This window comes from Clarias gariepinus, chromosome 19 (assembly GCF_024256425.1).
Source record: "Clarias gariepinus isolate MV-2021 ecotype Netherlands chromosome 19, CGAR_prim_01v2, whole genome shotgun sequence".
In the NCBI taxonomy this organism is placed as follows: Eukaryota; Metazoa; Chordata; class Actinopteri; order Siluriformes; family Clariidae; genus Clarias; species Clarias gariepinus.
Window position 1 is genome coordinate 25,256,876 of NC_071118.1, and position 24,409 is coordinate 25,281,284.

The window sequence follows — 24,409 nt, forward strand, 5'->3', positions numbered from 1 at the left end:
CTGCAGGAAACCCACCAAGGACGGGGAGGACATGCAAACTTCATGCACACAGACCCGAATTGAACCCGGACCCTGGAGGTGCAAGGCGAAAGTGCTGACCACTAAGCCACTGTCCCATGAACGATCAGTGACATTAGAGTAGTCTATAGGAGGGAGGTGATTCGGGACTGTGTGCTTGTGTGTATGAATCTTTTACCCATAGTGAACCCATGGGTCAGCTAAAAAAAAAAAAAAAAATCCTACACACAGACCACAAAGCATTCACTTGCAAGATAGCTTGACATTTTATTATGATGTAAAACCATATATTATAATATTCACACATAATTGAAACTATATTTGCTTTTGTAAACAACTTTAATCAATCAACATATATATATATATATATATATATATATATATATATATATATATAAACACTGACTCCACTGAAAAATGAGTAAATTACAGGATGCACGTGAAGGTTTTTCATTCTTTCCCTCTCTCTCTCTCTCTCTCTCTCCATCTTTACATTCAGTTTATCCGAACTGTATATTTTCCGGCTACAATCACAGAACCAGGCAAACTCGATCTAACCCAGGCTTTTGAAGTGGACACCTGCTGTAAACAGAAGAGTTAATGCGTTCGCTTGTGACATGAACGACGATTCAGATAATTCACCGAGCATCATAACGAGCAAACATTACAGCGTTCAAGCTTATTTCACATCATCAACATCAATCACAGACAATACCTTTCAGATCTTTATTACAATAAATATGTCGAATTTATTCATCTATAGATCTGAAATCATTCAGATTTGACAGAAATACAAAACTACCTGCAATAAGAGCGCTTCTTATATGAGGTAAGATGATGTCAAGGTACAGCAGGATGCGATAGATTAGATGTACTTTATTCCTATTCGGTTGCATAAATTACTAGGAATCCATAGAAAAATAAATCTTTATTTCATATTAGGAGCTGTTGAATATACAAAATAAGATGATAGTCTCTTACATACATCATGATTTTTAGGATGGTCTAACAACTAATAAAAATAAGGGGCGTTCGAGTCAAACCGGGACTTTTGAAGGCGCAGAATAACAAAACTTTATTTCTATATATAATCCCCTGCTACACTAATGCACTTATCCCAGTGTTTCAATAGTGCTTGGATATCATCTCAGTACACCAGAGTCATGATTTATATCTGAAACCCTGGCCTCCCCGGAACTCCTCAGGTTTGGAGCGAGATCAGGACTGTATGGGGGTTGTGGCAATAACTCCCAGTCAAGCTCTTATAATGTTTAAACGGTGTTGGTAAGTGATGGTGTATACAGTTGACACAGACAGATGCGTCTCTTCTAAAAGTCAAAAACCGGGCGCTTCGCTCTGTGAATGTTCACGGGAACAACTACACCGGGATCCGAGCAGAAAAGGGATCTTCAGCTAAGAGTCTCATCACCCTACTGGGCTTGAAGTTTTCTGTTGAAGTTAATCAATTTTATGCCTTCATTCATGTGAAATGTCATAACAAATCCCAGTTTGACTTGAACACCCCATGTATGTTCTTAAATCTTTTGAGGATTTTCCAAACTACCATATGGCCTTGGAAAAAAAACATTTAAATGACCTGCTTGTGTGAAAAAGAGGTATAAATAATTATATTATAATATAATATGTAATTATAATATATTATATATTATTATCAAATATATTATTATAATTATATTATTATAATAAATAATAACTGTATAAGCTTCTTAATAATTACATGAACATCTGTGTAGGCTTTACGGTGTAACTACTCGGATAATTTGTGGAAATAAAAGGGAGTTTTACTAACAGATGGATGTAGGAGACTAAATAGATTTACAACACAACTTTATATTAAATCGAATACTATATCGTTAGGTTCTAAAGAAAATATTCCATTGAGTAGCGCATGCAGAAAGTGATGGCAGTGAAAGCAGCATAATGTAAGCAGCTACAGGGCAGAGAGGGCCTGGAATGAGAAAGGACATCGGCACGGGTCATGTGACAGGAAGTAAAACAGGGTGTTACAGGAGCACCTTACATCCAGCTGTTGGGAAATAACCAAATGATTCACGTCATGTCGGAATAACTCTGAGTGAGAGTTTGTAATAAACATATTGGGTGTATTGGCATAAGTATTCACCCCTGTGGTGAGTGGCCCAAGAGAAAACTGTTCACTTTATTATCGGGGATCTTGAGATCGATGACACAGTCATTAGTAGTCATGTCTCAGGATCGGCCACACTTCAATGCTAAGATGGATTCCCCACCACAATCATGTGCATCTGTGAGCTCAAATATGCAGACATGGGCAGGTAGGGTTTTTTTCCCTGTATGTGTTATGCTACCATGTGATGCAGCATAATCAACAGATTGAAAAGATATTAAGGTTGGCCTCACATGACTCAGAGGAAGCACATTCTAGCCCCACCATCCCCAGTTGATACTGGAGCTGCTGTGCCACAGGGGAGTGTTAGCCAGTGAGTCAGAAACTGGCAAGACCGAAAAATTGTTGCACATTATTAGTGCAAAAGTCATGTGATATCAATATAAATACGCCTGTTCCTGGATAGAGTTTATTAGAGAGCATACCTAGATGAACAGCATCGTGAAGATTGGTTATCAAAACATGTTAAACATTTATTTTAGAAATGGAGTGTATAATATGGCACACCCATGACTCTACCTTGAGGAGGCTATGTACCAAAATATTAGCTGTTCACAAGATATGCATTAAAACCTGGATTTATGGAAGAGCTGAAATTTCCATAAAAGGCATGTTGGAAAAGTTTAAACTGGTCCGATCAGACTAAAACGTTTTGGTCTTGTAGTAAGTTCTGCCTTGGCATGACACAGCTCATCATTCGGGAAAACATCGCCTTAGGCGAAGCATGGTGGTGGCGGCATCACCAAGAGTTTCACCTTCTAACCATATAAAATGTGGAAATGGTCAAAGGGGGTGAATATACAGTATATGCAAGGCACTGTACTGTATGTATCATAAAAGAAACAATGTTTTTTTTTAAACTTAGGATTTGTTTTTACACAATATGAAGTTTTCATACGTTTTCGGGTTGATGTGAATGTGGAAATGCACGAAAAGGAATGAGAATCGGTCGTGTGCACAGGAGGGTTGATGAGACTGCGATACACAAAACGGGTCTGGGAGTGTTTACCAATGAGAATGAGTGGTGACAAAAACTACAAACATGCGTAAAAGTGAATGTCTCATTCTATGCCTGGCTCTCATACCTTTATCCATATGCTTTGTCTCACTTTCTGCCATTACAATTCCTCCCGGCCTACATAAAGGATCGTTCTTTTATTCTTACATCATTATGTTTATTTTGTACCCCTGTAATTACTTCTCTGCCCCTGTCCTAATCTTGCTTACCCAACCCCCATAAACCCCCGACCCCAATGCCTCACTGCTGCTCTCCTTCGAGCATGTCGAACAGAGCCTGCATCAGCCGGTCGTCTCTGTGCCGATAGGCTTGTGCTCTGTAGAAGTTGTCGCTGTAGTCGTTGTACAGGTTGCCCTCAGGGACCGTGTCCTGTTTGAGCCAGTCCATGGCTTCATACAACTTCTGCTTGGGGATCCTGTCTCGAGGTTTGGCTTGGTTAATGGAAGCCATCGATTGAGGATACATGGCAGGGCTCTGACTGTTAAAGGCTGACTGGAGGAGGCGGAGCAGAGCTACATCGGGGGAGGACGGAGACTGTGCCGAAGCAGGCTTTTCTTCTGGGTCAGAAGCAGAGTCAAGAGTGGAAGAAGCGACTTTAGCTGGTGGCTGTGGCTTCTCGGGTTTCTTGGAAGAGAGGACGGCCTCCTATGATGAACACATGATGTAATATTAGATATTAATAAATGATAACAATAAACATTTGCACACCATCCCCACTCCCCCACTGGCCAGCGTTCACATTGTCATTGTTAACTAAATTCTTCATGGTATAGGGGAAAGAGGCAAGACCTTCACACTAGACATGATTGATTGAAAATCATGAAATTTCAGTTTTATAAAATGTATGTAAGAAATGAATCATTCCCTCTGATCCTCCAGCGCTGCTTGATTGGTCTCACCATCTGTTAGTGATCGAGGAAGACGTGCATCTTGACCGTTCCTTCCTCTATATGTCCATACAATCAAGTCATTGGCAATCACCGACTAACAACCTATCTGTTTCTTAGACAATTGGGTTTTTGGGTTAACGTCCATAAACAAATATCTTTCCAACAGTGTTTGACTGATGGTACTCAGTTAGTAACCTTGTAACCCAGTGTAAGGATCTCTCCAATGACAGAAACTTTAAAGCACTTTTGTAAGTGACTCTGGATAAGAGCGTCTACCAAATGTCTAAACGTAAAGTAAACGTACAGTAAATTCCATGATTAGTACAGGACTAGAAACAGTGAGAAGTTACAAACTGCACCTTTAATCAATTGGTACTAAATGCGAAAAGAAGTACACTGTAGTGTACCTCCATCATGTCCTCCACATGTTCCACTCCCCTGCGGTCGTTCTGCACAGCGTTGTAGGAAGTGTACACCCTCGGCTTTTTCATGTGCTCCGGTTTCTCAGAGGTCCCGTGAAGGATCAGCTTCCAACTTACGATCTGCCCCTCATTCTCCATCCGCCCTGACTGGAGAGAAAGTAAGATAAATGGAAAATAGAGATATAGAAAACCTATACAGTATATGTTAGATTCAGGCAACTGAGCGCCAGTGGAGCCTATTTCTGGGCCAGAAAACAAATAAAACCGGAAAATTGCTAAACAAAAGGCACTAAAATGATCAACTGCATGGCAAATTTTTTTAATCTTTGTAAACATTTGTGTATCTTTCAATTTAAATCATTATTATATGTCTAGAAGCAAGTAAAATATTACTTACTGCACCTTTAAACAATTCAACATATACTGTAGTAATGTATTAACATGTCATATGTTCTATGATCATTAAAGCTCTCGATGCATTTATTATATAATTTATTGATATAATTATTATTTATTTATTAGCAAAAATATGTTTCCTTTAATTTTATTGTTATATGTAGGATGTTTTATCCAGTGTGTTTCTAAGAAACATTGCGGTCTCCCTATCTACCGTATCAGTGATCTTCAGGGTCCAGGTGCCGGTAGGGTTCTCTCCCCAAGTGTGCACAGACATGAAGGCCCAGTTTTTGAAGCCATTGGAGGAAGTGTCTCTCTCCCTCTCAGCCAACAGAACTGTAGTAGTACCTGAATGGAGAAACACGGTACAGTATATTATATTTTCAATAAAATGCAGTAGATCCGCATGGACTCAACAGCATCTGTTCTAAGTGTAACCTCTCACCTGATGGAGACGTGAGCGTGATGTGGAGGTCTCCTCTCCTGGTGTACTCGATGCTGGCCTCCACCTGCACATGCTCTAATGAGACAATAGCGTTTGTCTGACCAGTGCATGCTTTAGTAGGGATCTCAATGCTGATCTCTCCTGCTGCCTTCAAAGGCCTGGAACAGAGCACAAACTTTGTATTGTATATACCATGATATTAGGTATGGTAATAAATGCATTTTCTTATCTTTTAGGATTAAATTGTAAGTTATAAAACGCAACAAATCATTTAGATAAGAGTATCTGTCGTATATATTAATCACAATCAGCTGAGAAAGTTGTAAGTCCTGTACCTGGGCTGGAAGGTGTCATCTCTCACAATGCATTGCTTTTTCTCAGGCACGTGCTTCCACACTTCGGGATCGGCCAGGTCTACCAGGGCTTTAGCGTTGAGCAAGCCGAATCCGAAGCGGCTGTTTACCATAAGCCCTGCGCCGTTCCTCTTCCAACCAGGGTTATTGGCTAGAGGGTCGAACTCGGATGTCCACACCACCAAGTGCTGCAGATCCCTCCAGGTTAGATCAGGACTGGAGACATTTAAACATATACACATCTTTATAAACCTATATACTGTAAGTTTGACATTTACTTAGCATTTATGGAAGGAGTCTCCAGTGTCAGTGCTTTGTAACAGTAATAAGTGAAGCTGTAACGAGTTGGTAGCCTTATACAGCGACTGTATAAAAGTACTATAATAGCACTCTTCTTGGAAGTCTGTCCACAAGATTTTGGAGTGTTTTCATGGGAATTCAGGCCCATTTCTTCAGCAGAGCATTTATCAGGTCAGGCAGTGATGTTGGACGAGAAGGCCTGGGTCAATATTTCTGTTCGAGTTCATCCCGAAGGTGCACGATGGGATTGAGGTCAGGGCTCTGTGTTCGGGCCAGTCAAGTTCTTTCACACCAAACCATGTTTTTAAAGTCCTTGGTTTGTGCACTGGGGCGGAGTCATGTTGGAATAGAAATCGCCTTCCCCAAAGTGTTGCCACAAAGTCGGAAGCATCGCATTGTCCAAGATGTCTTGGAATGCTGAAGCGTTAAAATTGTATTTCACTGGGGATAAGAGGCCAAACAGGTTTGGCCAAATATTTAATTCCATATAATGTATATATAAAATAAACTACATATACAGTGAGACATTCCTACCGTTATGCTCCTTCGTCTTTTGTTTCTTACTTTATATTGTAATTTGTAAGACTTTAAACAGTAGGCTACAGGTAATTTATCTACTGTGAGTGTTGTTATGACAACATGTGTACATACTTCTGTTCTAACGCCAGGGCGAATATCCCAGCTGCTAGCGGAGCGGAAGCAGATGTTCCAGTGTGTGTTTCTGTGCATTCATTGTGAAGGTCAGCGCTAGTCTGGAATAGAATGGACGCAACACAGACATAGAGTATGTGCATTATTATACATCTATTATTTAGTCACAATATAACGCACCAACCAGGTCGATTACCAGTAGTACTACATGCTGTAATTGGTTTGCTCCGTTCAAGCTGCAATAAAAAACTTAAATTTGGGCTACTGGTGGTTTCTGATTATTGGGTCAATAATCAAAGAAATTGTCTTTGAATTTTGTCTAATTGATGGTGTGATTCACATTTCCATCATTTCACTGATGCCCTTAATTAGAGCGACTTACACAAGTGTATGGATAACTACAATATATCCCGATACTGGTTCATATAGAATGAGTAATCTCAGTCTAATCAGACTACACTTAATGTGAGCTCAGGATGCTGGAGTGTATGCGTTTAAGTGACTCACAATCCTCTGGTCAGTGTAGTCTCCACTGCTGTAGGCGGTGGCGAGGGTGGATGAACATTTCTCAGCGTACCAGGGCGAGAGGCCCTGCTGTGACGCACTGCTGATGGAGATGGTGAAGATACTATCTGTATACCCGTCACAGTCACAGTTATCACCCTGACGCCCACCGTTACCTGACGCCCAAACAAAGATGGAGCCTTTTCCACCACGGCCCTGAGGACACAGCGTCAACAAAGTCTTTCCTACACCTTAAACTTTATTCATACTGTATTTAATTGATTTGTACACAGGAAGTTGGTATACAGTAGGTCTTTTTCTCTCAACACATACGATCTTAATAAGATTTTTCACCTTCTGGATGCCAAACTCGAAGGCCTTCTGTGCTAGACGTCCCGGCCCCTCGACTGTTTTCCCGTCATCATTCGGCCCCCAGCTGGCACTGTAGATGTCAACGTGGTCGGGGTTGAATCCTATAGAGCTTGCCTCGATGGCATCTGTCACAATGCCATCTAACATTCGGATACCTGAGGATAAATCGGTTGATAAATAGTCATTTATTCTGTTAAATAATTAAACACTGTACATACATCTTCATTCGGCATTTAAGATAATTTCTAAGTTAATAACCGATTTCTCACCTCCGACTTTTGAGTTGTACGCCACTCCAACTCCACATTTGTTGTTGTCTGCTTGCATCGCTATTTCACCTGCACACCTTGTTCCATGCCTGAAAAAAAAAAAAAATCAAGATAATATTTTAATATAATGTGATACATTTTTTACAATAACTAACCCACTAATTCCGTATACTGCCTATCCTGAGTCATGAGTGGCTTGGAGCCAATCCCAGGGGACTTGGGATGGACGGGGTACCAATCCACTACAGGGCACACAAACACACACACTCACATATTTACTCACACACCACGGGCAATTTTGGCCGCCTGGCTTTGAACTGTGGAGGGAGTATGTAACAACCTTAGGAGCGGCCTTATTTTCCGTCTCGTCTGTTCCAACCATTCAGCATCCAGCATCAGCAGTACACTAATCACCAGCCTGATCATCTGTCATCATCTACATCCGTTTCTCACTGGTTTATGCCTTAAGTTAGATGGTTTTTACGGTTGAATGATTAATAGGTCATTGTGTGGCTTAACAAACAATGGATGCCTGGAGAACTATTCCTCAGGATGCCATTAAAAATATAGAAGTCTGACTCTTTGGAAGCAAAATATGAAGAAATGAGGGGGCTCAAGACTTTTTTACACACTACAAATCTGAAATACAGTATGTGCGTTATTAATGCATTAATGCTAGCATGATAGCATTAAGCTTTTATAAATAAACCCTCTTTTGAGAATAATTTGACTACTTATAAATGCCGCACAATACCGTCAATTATAATAAAGCACTTCGGGTCCACTGACACTGTGTGTTTCTTCACTCAAGATCTCTACCTACTCTAGTATGAGTCACTCAGATGTATTGTGGGAGCTGGACGCTGCTTTAGTGTAGGAGAATAATGATTGCATACTTCTACCACCTATGACTGCCTCTAATTGCCAATAACAGCTCAACATTCAACATTTTACACTTGCAGAAAGATAATGTTGGTCATACTGAAATTACACATGCGCTAACAGGTTCGATCGTCAAGTATATACTTTTTGAATAAAACAAATGTTTAACATGATGATATTTTCCAGGATTCTCTCTTTCTATGTGCTATTATGTAATAAGATTGTTTTAATCCCATAATGGACAAGTACTGTATGTGTAGTAGAAATAAGAATCACCAGGGATCACATATGATATGATATGATTACGATACCTAAAAGCGATCCGATCTGAATATCAAAATTTTATAAATATCCCAATTTGACGTTATTATTTATTAATTATTATTCTATAAAAAGTTATTCTCTAATTCTTCTTCTTATTATTATTATTATTATTATTTGACAAATGTTAAACAAAATTAACAAACATTTTACTCCTACCAAACTGGTTGGTGTGCTGCATACCAAGGTGTGAAAAGTTCAAAGCGCCAACTGTAGAATTTAAGAGAAACTGGAACATTTTACCACCTCCCAGCTAACATCTCCCAACTAATTCCATATAAATGTGAATATAAATGTAATCCAGTAACACTAGAGTGAATAAGAGACCTTTCTAAAGCAGGCACACAGCTTTAATCATGGCTGCCATTTTCCCAGCTCTGATGATGTCGAATAGCACCCAGCAACAGCGATCCATGCACTGTTGTCCTAATTCCTTAATATCAAGCGCTAATCCTACTTAAAAGCTGAAAATTATGATGGTAAATTACTCACTTGTTCTCATTGGTGGAGTCGTATCTGGGGAAAGGATCAGGATCGTTGTCATTAAAATCATAACTGGCATCGGGATCCTGGAAGAAATAAAAGAGTAACAAATTGTCTATAAAGAACCACTAGGCGGAAATACCATGCACATGGCAACTCTGAGTTATTTTGAAGGATCTTATAATCACATCTTATAAAAGTTTCTTATATAACGTGAACAGTTTAATATAGAAGTGTGACCCCTTAACCAGCGTTGGCAGCACCATCTTTATGGCCGTTGTTTAAATTTTGTATAATCCTTTGCCGCTTTCCTTTCGGTGGATTTTAGACAACGTTGTTGTTGCTCTGAAACAGTAGCGTTACATTATGTTCTCTAAGAATTCTTGTCATGATTTGCAATTTTTGGCCTTGTTGCTAGTTTTTGTTTTAGCCTAGCAACCATGTGGAGCACCTTTGGAACACTTTAGCATCAGACTAGCAACCATCTAAAACACCTAAACACATTAAAAACACTTTATCAACACCTAAGCAACACCTTATCTAGAGCCTAACAAGTATCTTAAGAACAGAACAACAACCACCTAAACACCTTAACAACACCTTAGGAAACAGCCTAGCAGCTTTATCAGCACCTTAGCTACAGCCTAGCCGCCAAGTGTAACACCTTAGCTATAGCCTAGCAAATGGCAGGATTACCCTAGCAACAGCCTAACAACCACCTAAAACCTCTCAACAACACCTTAGCGACACCGTAGCAAAACACACGGAACTCCTCAGCAACAAATTAACTACAGCCTAGAAAACATGTGGTACACCTTAAGAACAGCCTAACAACCACCTAAACACCTGAACAACATTTTAGCAACAGCCTTGCAATCAGCTGGAACACCTCGGGCAACACTTTAGCTACCACCTAGCAAACACCTAGAATATCTTAGCAACCGCCTCACAATCACCTCAGCAACACCTTAGCTACCATCTAGAAAACACCTAGAATATCTTAGCAACAGCCTCACAATCACCTAAACACCCTATCAACACCCTGCTAACATCTTAGCAGTAGCCTTGCAACCACTTGAAACACCTCAGCAACACCATAGCGACACCGTAGCAACACACACTTAACTCCTCAGCAACACATTACCTACAGCCTAGAAAACATGTGCCTTAAAACCTGGTGCCTGGAAAACACCTTAAGAACAGCCTAACAACCACCTAAACACCTGAGCAACATTTTAGCAACCGGCTCACAATCACCTCAGCAACACCTTAGCTACCATCTAGCAAACACCTAGGATATCTTAGCAACCGCCTCACAATCACCTAAACACCCGATCAACACTTTGCTAATATCTTAGCAGCAGCCTTGCAACCACATGAAACACCTCAGCAACACCATAGTTAAAGCCTAGCAAACACCCAAAACACCTAAACACCATAAGAACACCTTAGCTACAGACTAACAACCACAAAAACACCTTAGGAACAGCCTAGCAACACCTTATCAACAGCCTCACCACCCCCAGGAACACCTTAACATCACTTTAGCAACACAATAGAAAAATCATATCAAAAACCTTAGAAAAATGTAGGAACATCACAGTAACCACCAGAAACACATTAGAAACATGACACTCCTCAGCGACAGCTTAGCAGATATTAGCTATACCTTAACATCAACCTGAAATAAATTAGCAATGATTAGCATAATGACGTAGAACAATTAAGCAAAACCTTAGCAACAGCCTAGGCTTCAGATGAAAGACCTTAACAGCACCATAGCAACAAGTTAGCTACAAAATCAGGGTGATAAAATTGTACAGTGCAAATCTCAGGACGAGGTTCGAACCGTGACTGGAAACACATTTGGTATTGATCGTAGGACAGAACGTTTGAGTGTTCCTGTCACTCTACAAAGGAGACACTAAAAGCCTCCTGATTGAGTAAAGATAATTACAGACACTATAGCTCCATCTGTGCGGAAACACAGACTCGATCTCCTTCAGTCTCTGTGTATGTGTGTGTGTGTGTGTGTGTGTGGCCTCTAATTGCACACATCTATTGATGATCACCCACAAAAGGCCCACACTCAAGTGATAAGCGGCTCTCTTACAGCCTCGTCGGTTTGTAAACACGAGACGGAATACAACGCTCCGGAATACAGCTCATGCTAGAATGCAAAAATGCTTATTTTTCAGTATCTTAAAATCACGTGGAAGCATTTCTGTCTCCATACACACAGCGCTTTCATTAGACGCCTCTGCGTGCTCCGGTGACGGTCACTTCAGATAATCGTTCGCCTGGTTGGTGGCGGGGGGGTCGTCGTCACCATGGAAACAGTCGAACAGTGGTAAGGTGTCGGAGCGTGAGTTTGTTGCTATGGTGATGCACTTACGTAATTGGGGTAGATGTCGGTGTGGTTCCATTCCAGGCCGTCATCCAGCACGGTGATGACAACGCCTTTACCCGTGATGCCTTTCTTCCACACAGGGATCACGTGAAGGTCCAGCTTGGGCAGCGACGACGATGTCCGCGTGTCTTGCTAGAGCGCAGGATAGAAGGAGGGAAACAGGTTAAATAGGATATAAATATAGGCTTATTTGGCTTTGAGCATTTGTGCGTGAGTGTGTGTGTCCTTCTCACTTTATGGCTGTAGTATCATGCAAACAATTCAACCATTCATGATTTACAGTTTATAATTATTGCCTTGGCAGCCTGATGGAAAAAACCTGTAAATCTGTGTCCATGTGCCAGAATTGTACCGTGGTTATGTAACCAATCGAGTAAAAAACGGAGGGCTATTTTTAATACCTAAGCCATGTTCTAGTAAAAGGTTTTTTATTTAGATGATTTGTTCTGCTTCAAAAGGTGATCTCCTGCACCCATAAATCGGAGAGAAAAATATGGTAAGTGGCTAATGGTTTATGGCTGGCGTGTTATGCCAGTTCCAGCATTAAGAAAGGCCAGGCTGGGGAGAAGTAAATTACTCTTTGGCAATAAAAGCACTACATCACTGCATCAATGCATTGAACAGTATATTCAAAGTTTTAAAGTAGTTTTCAACAAGAATAGACCTTCCATGAAATGCTTTATTTATTTCAATAAGCAATTTGACATTTATCTAAATGATTGTCATAAATTTCCGCTCTCACGCACGTGTCTCCAGATACATTTGGGAGAGGGTTCGATCCTATCTTCAGCTCTCTCCTGTGATTACCCTATTGTGTTTACTTGTTCTTTGTTGATTAACTAAGTGATTTATTCCATTCCTGTTTGGACTACTTATTGAGAAGTCTTAATTATAATATCATGCAATTCTGAAAGATATTTTGTTTGGAGATCCGTTTTTAAAATTTTACGTTTCTTAAACATGCATTCTCTGACGAAGCCTATTAACCCTCTGTATAGACTCATCTTGCCTTTACTAATCACGTTACAGTGAGACGGACTGCAAAACGGCATAAAAAAATAAAATCATATACTATAGATGAAAAATTCACCATATTAGAGAAAAAACTTTTGAAAGAACATTTACATTTAACAGTCACATGCGTTGACTTTTTTGTAAGGGCTGTAATTTAGAGGTTTTTGGTTTGAATTTGAAAAATGATCAGCACTCTGGTTAAAGTACAAACTTCTTGTCTATATCTCTCCAGTCACTACTGTTCAGGTGTGAACATGTTTCAGTTCATTTGTAAATGTGGCGCAAGCAAAAATGGAATAGTAATGAAATAAACAGTGCATGTTACAATGAGACAAATTTCGGATTAAGGAATGCTATCCAAGGACGTTGTGATCTTGCATGACAATGTACTGTACTGTACTGTACGTCTGCACTGCCGACACTCTGCACTAACTTGTTTTTTTTGGTGTTAAAGCATTGTCCCTATAGTCCTGATCTCACTCTATATGAATTTCATCTGTCTTGTGTCTTGTCCCCTGAAATCAGCCCTACGAGGATAAAGATTCACTTCTGATGAAGAAATGAAGACAGTGGTGCATTCATGGCTCGCAGCTCAGCCTAAAGCGTTTTTTAATGAGCGAATTCAAAAGCTGGATGACAGATGGACGTAATGTATTATAAAGCAAGGAGATTATGTCGAAAAATGATGTATTTGTCTTTTCTGAAGGTTAATAAAAAAGACTTAGAGCCAGAGTGAGTAACATTTTTAACATCTTGCCCTCATACAAATAAACCTAAGAATAATGAAAAGGTTTCTGTACTAATCCTAAGGTTTTGCCTTTCCAAAGCTGAACTGCTCTTGTTTAAAATGAAAAGCCTAATGGATATAATCTTCCATGTTGACCTTTCAGGAGCCTATTCTCAGTCCTTGCCGTGTCACAAAGACATGCCACCTTTAGACAGATTATTAACCCTTAGAAACAGAAATGCAAACACGGCTTTAATAAAGCAAGAAGAACGAAGTGATCAATTTGATAAAGGGAATGTGTTGTTTGTGTAAAAAGCCCGAGATGGAAAGTGGAAGCTCATTAGTGTCAGCTTTAATTGGTTAATGGACAGGGAATAGAGACCCTGCCATACGTTGCTGATGACTCAGAGCTAAGAGAAGGGCTGAAATAAAGAGCTTCGAGATAGAGGGTGCATTGATGTTACACAAGCGCGACCCTCTGGAATGACTCATAACTCAGATCTCTAAGCTCAGAGAGGGGGAAGGGAGCAAAGATAGTACATGTATCAGAATTTTTAGATAGGATGATCAAAGCCTTTAGATATTCACACATAATGTACTATGTAACAGTGTGTTTTTATACTGATAAACAGCAAAAACCAAAATCAATATGTCATCCAAAAAACCATGTTAGCTATCTCCTGCAGATCTCTTCTATGATCTTTTGCTCTGAAAAACTAACACCCACCCAAACACACGCTCAGACTGGCCACACCCTCTCAATTACAGCATGCGGCATGCTGTAGAGACGGAGAGAAACGTCTTGTGAGTCATCTCTGATTGAATTATCGAGAGCCACAAGGTAATGTATTCGCCACACTCCATGACAATCTGTCTTTTCCCTCTGCCCTCCCTTCTTTCTCGGTACATCCTGTCTCCTCCCCGGTCCTCGCACGTCATCCTCGCTCTCTCCCTCTCCCCCTCCCTCTTTCTCTATGCACCACTGCGCTACAATGTCTCGTACCGCACACACAATTGCCACGCAAACCGAGACACTTTTGCAAATTAGTTCTTTAAAAAGGACTTGCCTTGTTTTAGTGTGATGAGATGGTAGACTTTTCACTTTGATATACACATTATTATTGAGCACATGCTTGGATGAACTATATTTTAGAAAAAAAAAACATTTAAAATTGTTTACTTGTTTAAACAAAAAGCATGAAGAATACTTTCACAGAATCACCCACTACTCTAATTTTACTAAAGTATGAGTACCATGGTGTTCATGGTATGTTATATGATGCCATGGTATTTTTCTCACAGTATCATGGTACTTATTTGCTGATATAGTACATGTACCACACTATGGTACATGGTTCTACAGGTACATGCATACTTTGGTACCGGGATACTATACTATAGCATCCATCTATGAACCTCTGTACTGTACATATCATAATGGTTATATTTATATAGGATTGTACTATTGGATATATGTACAATTAATAAAAAACCATAGTGTATGTTAAAACTTTTCAGATTACATACTACTACTACTAATAATAATACTGTACTACACCATATGGTACATACCATAGTACTACCATGGGACCCACTAAAGGGCCATGGTATCTAACTAAGTCCTATGGTGCCACAGTAATACTATGGTATGTCCTATAATGTACCATGGTAACCTATAATACATACTATAAAAAATTGTTATTGGATATATTGTTGTTGATTTACTCACAAGATATTCAGTAGATATTAAGAGACAGATTAAAAAACATCCACCAAATCAAGCTGGAATTTATTGTATGAGGTGTTCAGTTAGGTCTCCGGGAAGCAATAACTTTATGTGCCTTTTATGGTGACTCAGATGTTCCAATATCCTGGTTTACGACTATAAAAGCAAGATAGACCCAGAAAATAATAATACCACTATACCACAATATGACATACTAATAAGAAAACTAAGGAAACTACACTAAGGAAAGTGCAAAAGAAAACATATCTAATGAATACACACGACCAGATCTGCTGTTATTAGGAAATGACCAAGTGTGTTAAGGACCAGCACTGTTATATTTTGTTGTAATATTGTATCTTGAATTGATTCCCTTTTCAGTATTTCTTTTTCTCCTTTAATTTGAAGTTGATACAACAAAAAATGTAGCTTGAGTTATTACTAACCAAAAAACAATCACGCTTTCCCGTGTCAGAAACAACAAAGTTATTTATATCTTTAGCGTTCATTGTTAAAAAGAGCTGACAGTGGAGACTTCTTCCAAAATTGCTAAATGAGCATCTCCTCACTTTTTTTTTAAACCATTTATGTGTAACGTCCACCAAACAAGTTCCTGTCAAGGCATTTTTATTCTAAGAGATTTTGAGTGTATGAATATATTGCTTTGAGGAGGAATTTTATTTCGCTGTTATAGAAAATGAATCAACGCCTTCTGACCAATCAGATTTGAGAATTCAATAGCAAAATCATGCCGTTATAGAAAGAATTCTATTAGATGGAAAAGTGGGTTACAGCTCAAGGCTTGATTGGATGGAAGGGTAAATCTGGTAGAAATGGGACACATGCATTGTTTAAAATAACAACACAGCCCTTGGTGCTAAAACAAAATTAGTCGGTTTGGTTTAACAAAGGCTACTTGTCTCCTTTATAATAAATTGTGTGCTCTTCCCTCCTCTGTGTGCTGATTTCCTCTTTCTCTATCTTTTTGTGCATTTCTTTCCCAGAATATTTCCCATATTTTAAGTGAATAAGGCATCAGACTTTACAGTTATGGCTTCTAAGGTCACTTAATAGGACAGTGGTGGCCCAAAAACTAGTTTTAGGGTACTAATTTTAAGGTTGCAAATTAAAATTTCAGTACCACTAATCTTTCACCGTGGCAACCTTGAGCATGGGTTTTAGCTATTAACCCTGTAAGCCATTTGGGATTAAAAACATCAATCAATTTTATATAAAGAAATGTAAAATTTAACTGCGGATTAATTATGTGTTTGTGTGCTTGCTCTTAAAATCAGCTCATAGAGAAATAGTTTATAAACGTCACATCTGAATCCCGTGTCGGTCCCGGAACCATCACAACTCCAAATCTGAGTCCAGTCCAGGCATTACTTAATTGTCTATTGTCAATTATATATGTTTAATTCTAATTGATGTCTGCATATAATGTACAGTATATACTCATAATCTTTTTACGTTTTTTCCACATTTCTGTGAGGTATATCTCTGTTTATTTCTGCAAGATTTGACTGCAAGTTTTGCCGTCCTTTATGAGTTTGATTGCCATGCAGAATTTTGATTTGGATGGATGGACCAATTTTTGTTCCTATTGACATCCTAATTATGTCATTAAGCTATCATGAAGATGATTATTTTCTTTATTGATATGACCATGATCCATTTGGAAACCTCTCTTTTAAACTTTACCTCCAGCATTATTAAATGTTTATTTATGCTATACATACTAAATGGAAATGGGTAATTTGCACACTGGGATTAGGTCTAACCAACCAAAGGAAACTTACCAAGTACCACTGCTGGTTCCACATGGGGTCATCAAATAGTTTGTCCACAGAGCAGTCTTTACAGTTGCTCCCCATCGGAGCACGCTTACTTCGTTTCATTTCATACTGCTGCTCTGCCCAAGACACCTTCAGAGAGAGAGAGAGAGAGAGAGAGAGAGAGAGAGAAACAGAAAATATTGATATATATTCACATACTGTATATACATTTATGGAGCGACAGATGGATTTATGCATGGAGAGAAGGAGGAATGGTTGGATGGATACATGGCTATATGGAAAAATAAATGAATAGATGGAAAGCCTCCAGATAGCTGGATGACTAGATTAAGTCAGATTAATGGATGGACAGAGGGATAGATGGTTGGCCTGATGGATGGATTGGTGAATGGTGGATTAATATCAAACATGAGAACATTTTAAAATATTATAAACTGTATTAAGTACTGACAATGCAACAGGTCATATATGGTTATAAGACATGGATAGGTGTTTTTTTTTTTAGATTTCTGAGAGATTTTACCCGGTCATCTTCTGACAGCCTTTTGGTTATGTGATCTGCACTTCTTTTGGTCCTGCTAGGATGAAAGTGATGTTTGAATAAATAATGGTTTTGTAGGGCCCCAATCTGCGAAAAATAAGAAAATCATGGATTGAGTAAAAGCTGAACAGTGGTAATTTACCTACCTACCATTTGTTAACCAAGGTAACCATTTTTAACCAGCTCCAGTAAGGTTAATAAAAACTAAAAACTAGTTATTTATAATTAATATGTTTTGTTATTTAAATAATGCTTGAATGGATTTAAGCTTACTTACATTTCTGTAAATTTGAGTAAATTACTTATGTATTAGTTATAAATGAATTAACTTATGTAAATTTGTCCATTAATAGAACGTCGCTAATACTTAAAATCCCACAAGCAGCCTTTTTTCCAATGCGTACCTTATTAATGAAGTAAAGGCCAGTAATGAGTAATAGAGAATGTTTTTTTCACTGGATTATCTTTATAAAAAAAAACATTTTAAAAAGTCTTATGGTATATTTTGGTTACATTCTAAGGAAAAAAAAATAGGTATGTCACTTGGTGAACCACAAGTGTACACTTTCATTAGTTTTATGTATATTTTACCTAGAAATGCATCCACACCTTTAATTAATGCTTAAATCTTAAAGCTAGATTCAAGAGTCTTAACTTCAGTCTATTTGCTAAAATAAAAAATTTTATACTATAAGGAAATATATATCCATATTTCCAAGTGTAATTGCAATGAATGGTATACAGAATAGGGGGAGGCACCAGGAAAAGTATTTTTGGTTGTCTAGAGATCAAGGGGTGGCACACAAAGCAACCTGTGGAATATTTTAAACTTGTGTTTCTAGCTATTTTCTCCATGGTAATCAATCATCCTAAAGTCAAGTCAGATATGCACAATCATATCCTACCTAAATATCTACAACCATAATGCATTCAAAGGAAATGCATTATTTGGATTCTAACAAGAGAGGATAAACAATTTGCACGAAGCAAAAACCTCGCGTTTAAACGCAGTAACGTGGGACGTGCGTGGTTTCGCATCCTCCTACCTGTCGCACTAACTCGTACCCGAGCTCGTCGGCGATGGTCCGGGCAGCGCGTAAACCCCCCGGTACCTCCACGGCCCATTCGTTCAAGTACTGGCGCTGCGAGCGCGCGCACACAGCGCAGAGCAGGAGCGCGAGGACCGCGCGCAGCATCAGCACCGCCGACGGAGCCCGACATCTCACTTCCATCTCAGACTGAACACCAGGGATGGAGAAACGTAGGCGGACCGTCTAATCGTCAATCGGACCGATCTAAGACGCAACCGAGGAAATAATGAATGAATGAATTAAATAAATAGATGAATAAATAAGCAAGCAAATAAATAAACGGTTAATAAATAACGAATAAATTCGAATGTATATATATATATATATGTATAAATATAAATATGTTTTTTAAAGGTTGCCTCTTCTTTTTTCTCCCCTCTCTAAAGGGGAGGATGGTGCGGATGGCAGTGTAGAAGGGCTAACTGAAAGCAGGCGTGGAAAAGCCACCAGTGAATGACTCGGGGAAGGGGAAGGGATGTTTACACGTCAATTTGCGAAAACGCTCTGACGTCAATTTCTACCTGGGGTAGGATGCTCGAGTCCTGAGGGAGATGGAGATGAAGGAGGAGGAGGAGGAGGCAAAGGGGAAGGGACATTTTATCTATAAATAACCACAACATTTTTTTTTTTTTAATCTAAGTGAAGATAGAGAGTCTCTGATCTCAGAACTCGTTTGATGATATGAATAAATTCAATAATTTATTATTCTGTTTACTATTGTGTACTATCCTGTATTAAAAAAAAAAAAAAAAAATCTAATTTATAGCTTGCTTTTTAGTTAGGGCAACACTGACGACAGGATGCGCGTCATCGAGTCGGTTCAGCACCGCAGCTCTGAACAGCTCCAGTGAAAAGGCGAAGATGCATTGACTAAGATTACCTCCTATGTTTTACTATTCCTCACCAATATTTATATTTATTTTTATCCATTTATTTATCCATTTTTTGGATCTGTTTGGTTACTATATAAGGCACATCATCACATGAAGGAACGTGTACTGTTTAATGAGATCAGGTCATGGAACAAGTAGTGATGAACCGCAGGATGGTTCCAAGATAGGACTGAGCACGGTCATTTAGTGGTTAGCACTGTCACCTTGCACCTCCAGGGTCCTGGTTTCCATTTGGGTCTGGAGTTTGCATGTGCTTGGCGTGTTACCTCTGTGTACTCCGGTTTTTCTTCCACGATCTAAAGAAATGCAGGTTTCATGAATTGCTGTTTCAAAATCGCTGTAGTATGTGAATGACAATCGGGCATCCCTCAAGCTACTAACCTGACCCCATTAGTACCTGGCACAAAAATGATGGCTATATCTCCGGGGCAGTGACCATCCATTGCCTGATATGCCGGATGAACCAAACCAAGATAGAACAGGACTATAAAAATGGTTCTTAAAACCTTTAAGCCCATAAAGAAGAGAGGCGTCAGTTATATCAATATTAATCAAAATTCAGATTTTTATAATATATATTTATATTATACATGTATAATATTCTAAAGACATTTTATTGATACATTAATCTGACAGTCTGTCCACTGTTTATAATTAAAAAAATGTTTTGGAAATTATTATTATTAAAGGAGTGGTGGCATAGTGGTTAGCATTATGGTCTCGCACCTCCAGGGTCAGGAGGTTTTTTTTTTTCAGGAGTCAGGATTTTTGCTTTGGATATGTATGTGTGGAGTTTGCATGTTCTCCTTGTGTATAAATGTGTAAGTGTGTGTGCAGGTGGGCAATTGATTGGCACCCTGTTTAGGTTGTACCCTGCCTTGTGCCCAAACTTTCCTGAGATAGGCTCCTGAACCCAAGCCACCCTATACAGGATAAACAGAATAAAAAATAAAGGATTTAATATAATAAAAGATTAAAATGTTATAACTGACTTCTCAGGCTGTGTTCAGTTCATCTCTGTGGTACAGTAGATATAAGTAGCATATGTCTTACATAGTGGACCAGATGAAAATTACTTAAATGTCAATTTTGATTGGGTGCACAAACATTGGTGAGATATCGATATCAATCATATGAATAACACCTGCCACCTATAGGCTTAATCTGGGATTTATAGGTTTAAATATTGACGTGTAAGAGGTACTTTGCAAGCTGGGGAAAAAACGGCTGTCTCCATGTAAGCATGTTTTTTCTTTGTGCTTTCGGAGCACATGAAGCTCATTAAAAGCTGCTTTAAATACATTTTATGGTTACAAGCCTGACTGGCTGATGGTCTAACTTCAATGTTTAATTGTGAGTAACTTAGAAAGCTATTCAGCAGACAATAACTCTAACATTAATGATTCCTTTTTTCAAAACAGAAATTAGTACAGTCATTTAACCAAGTATTATGTCTGAACAAAAGCAATATCTTTAGAAATGGATTTAATAGTAAAATCTACCCTGTTCACTGTGTGTGTGGCCAGGTTGTATTGGTGTCATCCCATTAACAAGAAAGGAACTGGTAGTCAAGATGCCAGGTTGATGAGTTGAAATTGCTAATTGCTTTACTGGTTGTACAGGTTATAACTTAAGTAAGTGGAAGAAAGTTGTTGTTGCTTAGCAGACAGGCAGCAGACCCTACAGAGCATGTGCAGAGTGCATGTCATCACTGTAGCTTGTGGCTGATTGGTTCCAACAGGCCGCCCAGCCCTCGTACACTATTAAATGCACTTGGATTGTGTTGGAACCAAAGAAAAATCCTCTTGTGCTAGATTTATAGACAGCAGTTTGACGTCTTCCATCTGCACTTCCTGTTAGTTTTTCCACACGCTAATTGAGTGCACAGCTGACATTTACTTATTTGGAAGTGAATAAGTAGTTTCCTAAATGACTCGTATTTATTAGATATCTGATGATCTCACCCAAATTAAACATTTCCTTACCTCTTTACGACTGCACTAAAAAAAAAAAAGGTTGCTTTACTGGCAGAGTAAATGTTCCAATTATCTGAAAATCTTAGCCTCTGCAAAACTAAAAGAAGAAATGTAAAATCAATTTTCGGGGAAATCTATACGTTATAGTGTTTATTTGAAGGGTAAATGAGTAAATATTCAGTTAATGTAAGTGAGCGAATGGTGTGATAATGCAGTGCTGTGCCTGGAGGATAATAACTGTACTTGAGCAAACAGTGCATGGAGCAGCTGCTATTTGCTTTTACCTGGCAACACATGTTTGCTTTAGAACCTTTATAGCAGCTAGCTAGACTTTGTACTGGGAGGCCTTAAAGCAGATGGGCTTACAAAGAAATATATATATATATATATACACACTACAGACATACACACACATATTACAATATTTATATTTATATTTTATATCCCTTACTACATTGATTAATGTGTTGTCTTATCATAAGTTTTTTTATGCTCATCAAAGTGATCAGGTAACATTGCTGCCACACGTCTCCAGGGTCTGAGAGACCCATGTGGAGTTACAGATGTTCTCTCCTTATCTGGTAGGTCCTTATCAGACTGGCTAAGCTAAAGTGTGAATCAGTGTGTTTTTTCCGAGTGCTGTCACATCCAGTCTTTAGACTGAGCTGGTAAACACCTCCTAAGGTCATATTGTTATTCTGTTAGTGAAAAAGCTGACCTGAAGATCACCAAGATAACAATGTACAGATTTTGTAATAACTTGGTGTCGTAACCTAGATGGCACAGTAACCTTTCTCTGGTGAGGTTCAGTGGAGAGTACTTTCTCTGGATGGTGTTACTAATGAACCAACAGGAATGTCTTATCAATATAAGGGATATTTCCTATGGATTAAGACTAGTGCAGGTCAAAACCATGTAAATGTATTATTAAAAAAAGAAAGAAAAAAGGTCTTAAAATTTCATTATTATGAAAAAGAAAGGATAGAGGTGGCTATAAGATAATGCAAAGGCAATATTTTTCGGATAAAGCTTTGCAATGTAACAATGCAAACATCATTCCTTTAAAAATGTCTTGTCTTCTTGTTTAAAGACAATCCAACTTGTCTTGTTTCTCTACTTCTTCATAGCTTTCTAATAATAATGCTATATGCATTATTAACCCCCAGCCCAAGCAAACTAAACCAACCATGAGCAACCACTTATACCATCTTGCTTGCTATAGATAATTTACAACAACACCATTTTATATATATATATATATATATATATATATATATATATATATATATATATATATATATATATATAAAACCTGCTTTCAGCAAGTGTATTAATGCTTTACTGGACTGCTTGTTTTGCTGACCATCAATCATGCAGGAAACAGCGAGCTAATTACACAGATCAACCTTGCAAGCTCGAACAGAAATCCTGACCTGACAAAGCTAGATGAGTCAGTATAGCCGACTGCTCTTTGACTCTTTGACTGCATATCAGACATGCTAATGTGTAACGACCCGTGAAATAAGGTCTCTACCATATACATCTAAAGATCTCTTTAATGAAAGTGGAAATGAGATGGCTGAGACAGCAGGGGTTACTCTATGTCACACGGACGTCATAATGACGTCCTTCCCTGTGTGTACATTACAGGAAGGTGGGAAATTAATGGAAGAAATTCACTGGCGTATATCGTGTAAGACGGAGAGCTTTATTCAGCTCTGACCTGCTGCCGGTCCTTCATCTTGTAATACAGTGATGTACGTCAATATTGCGTCAAAACGGAAAGGAAAACACTGTGCCCAATACCACTACCTTTTACTTTTCACATCATTAGGTCAATTACTGCTATTTGAACCTGATATGTATTTAAGAGTCATGATATTCCGATTTTTTTTAGTTAATAATAATTCTGTTTTTAGACCAGATTTGACATACAGAGGATCTGTTACATAATGTCCTTTTCTGTCTCTGAAGCACACAACATTATTTTTTTTAGCTGTCTCAAAGAGTGTCATTTGTCAAGGTTGTGTGGTCGTCATGGAAACCTCGTTCTCCTTCTCACTTTCTCTCACTCATTCCAACCACACAAGACTGACAAGAAATTAACGTGATAATGTGATATGTCATGCATGACTATCTATCTATCTATCTATCTATCTATCTATCTATCTATCTATCTATCTATCTATCTATCTATCTATCCTTTTTAATGTTTACTGATATTCTCAGCTAATTTTATACCAATACACATAATATATATATATATACCTGTATGTATACATTAGGTATATTTATTCTTTTTTCTAAGGAAAGTGAATTCAGTATTTAAATCTGCTGCATTGATGTTGCTGATGCCTCAAATATATTCTAACCCCAATTCTCAGATCACATGCTTCTCTATATTAACTCACTCCTTCAGCACAACACTCTTCCCCATTACCCGTATTTCCATGTGTACACTCAGTAGCCACAGGACCGGCCGCAGTAATCAGGATTGCTGGAGTGTTGCGGGAGACCCTACGTGCAGGGAGAGTTATGAGCAGATCTCGAAGGCCCTGCGGTCTCTGAGGCAGTAAGTTGGTGTAGCTCTGTGGCGTTTCTATAGCAAATAATGACTAAAGGCACCAATTAAGGGCCCGAACAAGCAATACAGCTGATAAGAGGGATTATGCAAAGGACATGGAGTCCATTCAATCAATGCTGTGCATGTTATCCTATTCACTAAAAACTCGATTCATTTT

The 24,409-nt window shown here is 38.7% G+C and overlaps 1 protein-coding gene across 1 annotated transcript; it reads right to left on the bottom strand.

Moving 5' to 3' along the window:
• Window positions 1-412: 412 nt before the first annotated feature.
• pcsk1 (proprotein convertase subtilisin/kexin type 1) lies at window positions 413-19,113 on the bottom strand. Its single transcript, XM_053477764.1, has 14 exons — window positions 18,755-19,113; window positions 17,691-17,795; window positions 17,171-17,296; window positions 11,887-12,033; window positions 9,501-9,577; window positions 7,806-7,894; window positions 7,519-7,691; window positions 7,168-7,380; window positions 6,661-6,761; window positions 5,692-5,925; window positions 5,357-5,514; window positions 5,126-5,259; window positions 4,501-4,662; window positions 413-3,848 (listed from the first exon to the last, which is right to left on the bottom strand). The coding sequence occupies exons 1-14, from the start codon at window positions 18,938-18,940 to the stop codon at window positions 3,444-3,446; spliced, it is 2,310 nt and encodes a 769-aa protein (XP_053333739.1). The 5' UTR covers window positions 18,941-19,113; the 3' UTR covers window positions 413-3,443.
• Between the last annotated feature and the right edge of the window lie 5,296 nt (window positions 19,114-24,409).

Coding starts and splice junctions, on each gene's coding strand:
- pcsk1 (XM_053477764.1), bottom strand. CDS start 18,940: ATGGAAGTGAGATGTCGGGCTCCGTCGGCGGTGCTGATGCTGCGCGCG. Junction 7,692..7,805: donor GTACAACTCAAAAGTCGGAG/GTGAGAAATCGG, acceptor ATTTATCCTCAG/GTATCCGAATGTTAGATGGC. Junction 5,926..6,660: donor GCCCTGGCGTTAGAACAGAA/GTATGTACACAT, acceptor AAATGTCTCCAG/TCCTGATCTAACCTGGAGGG.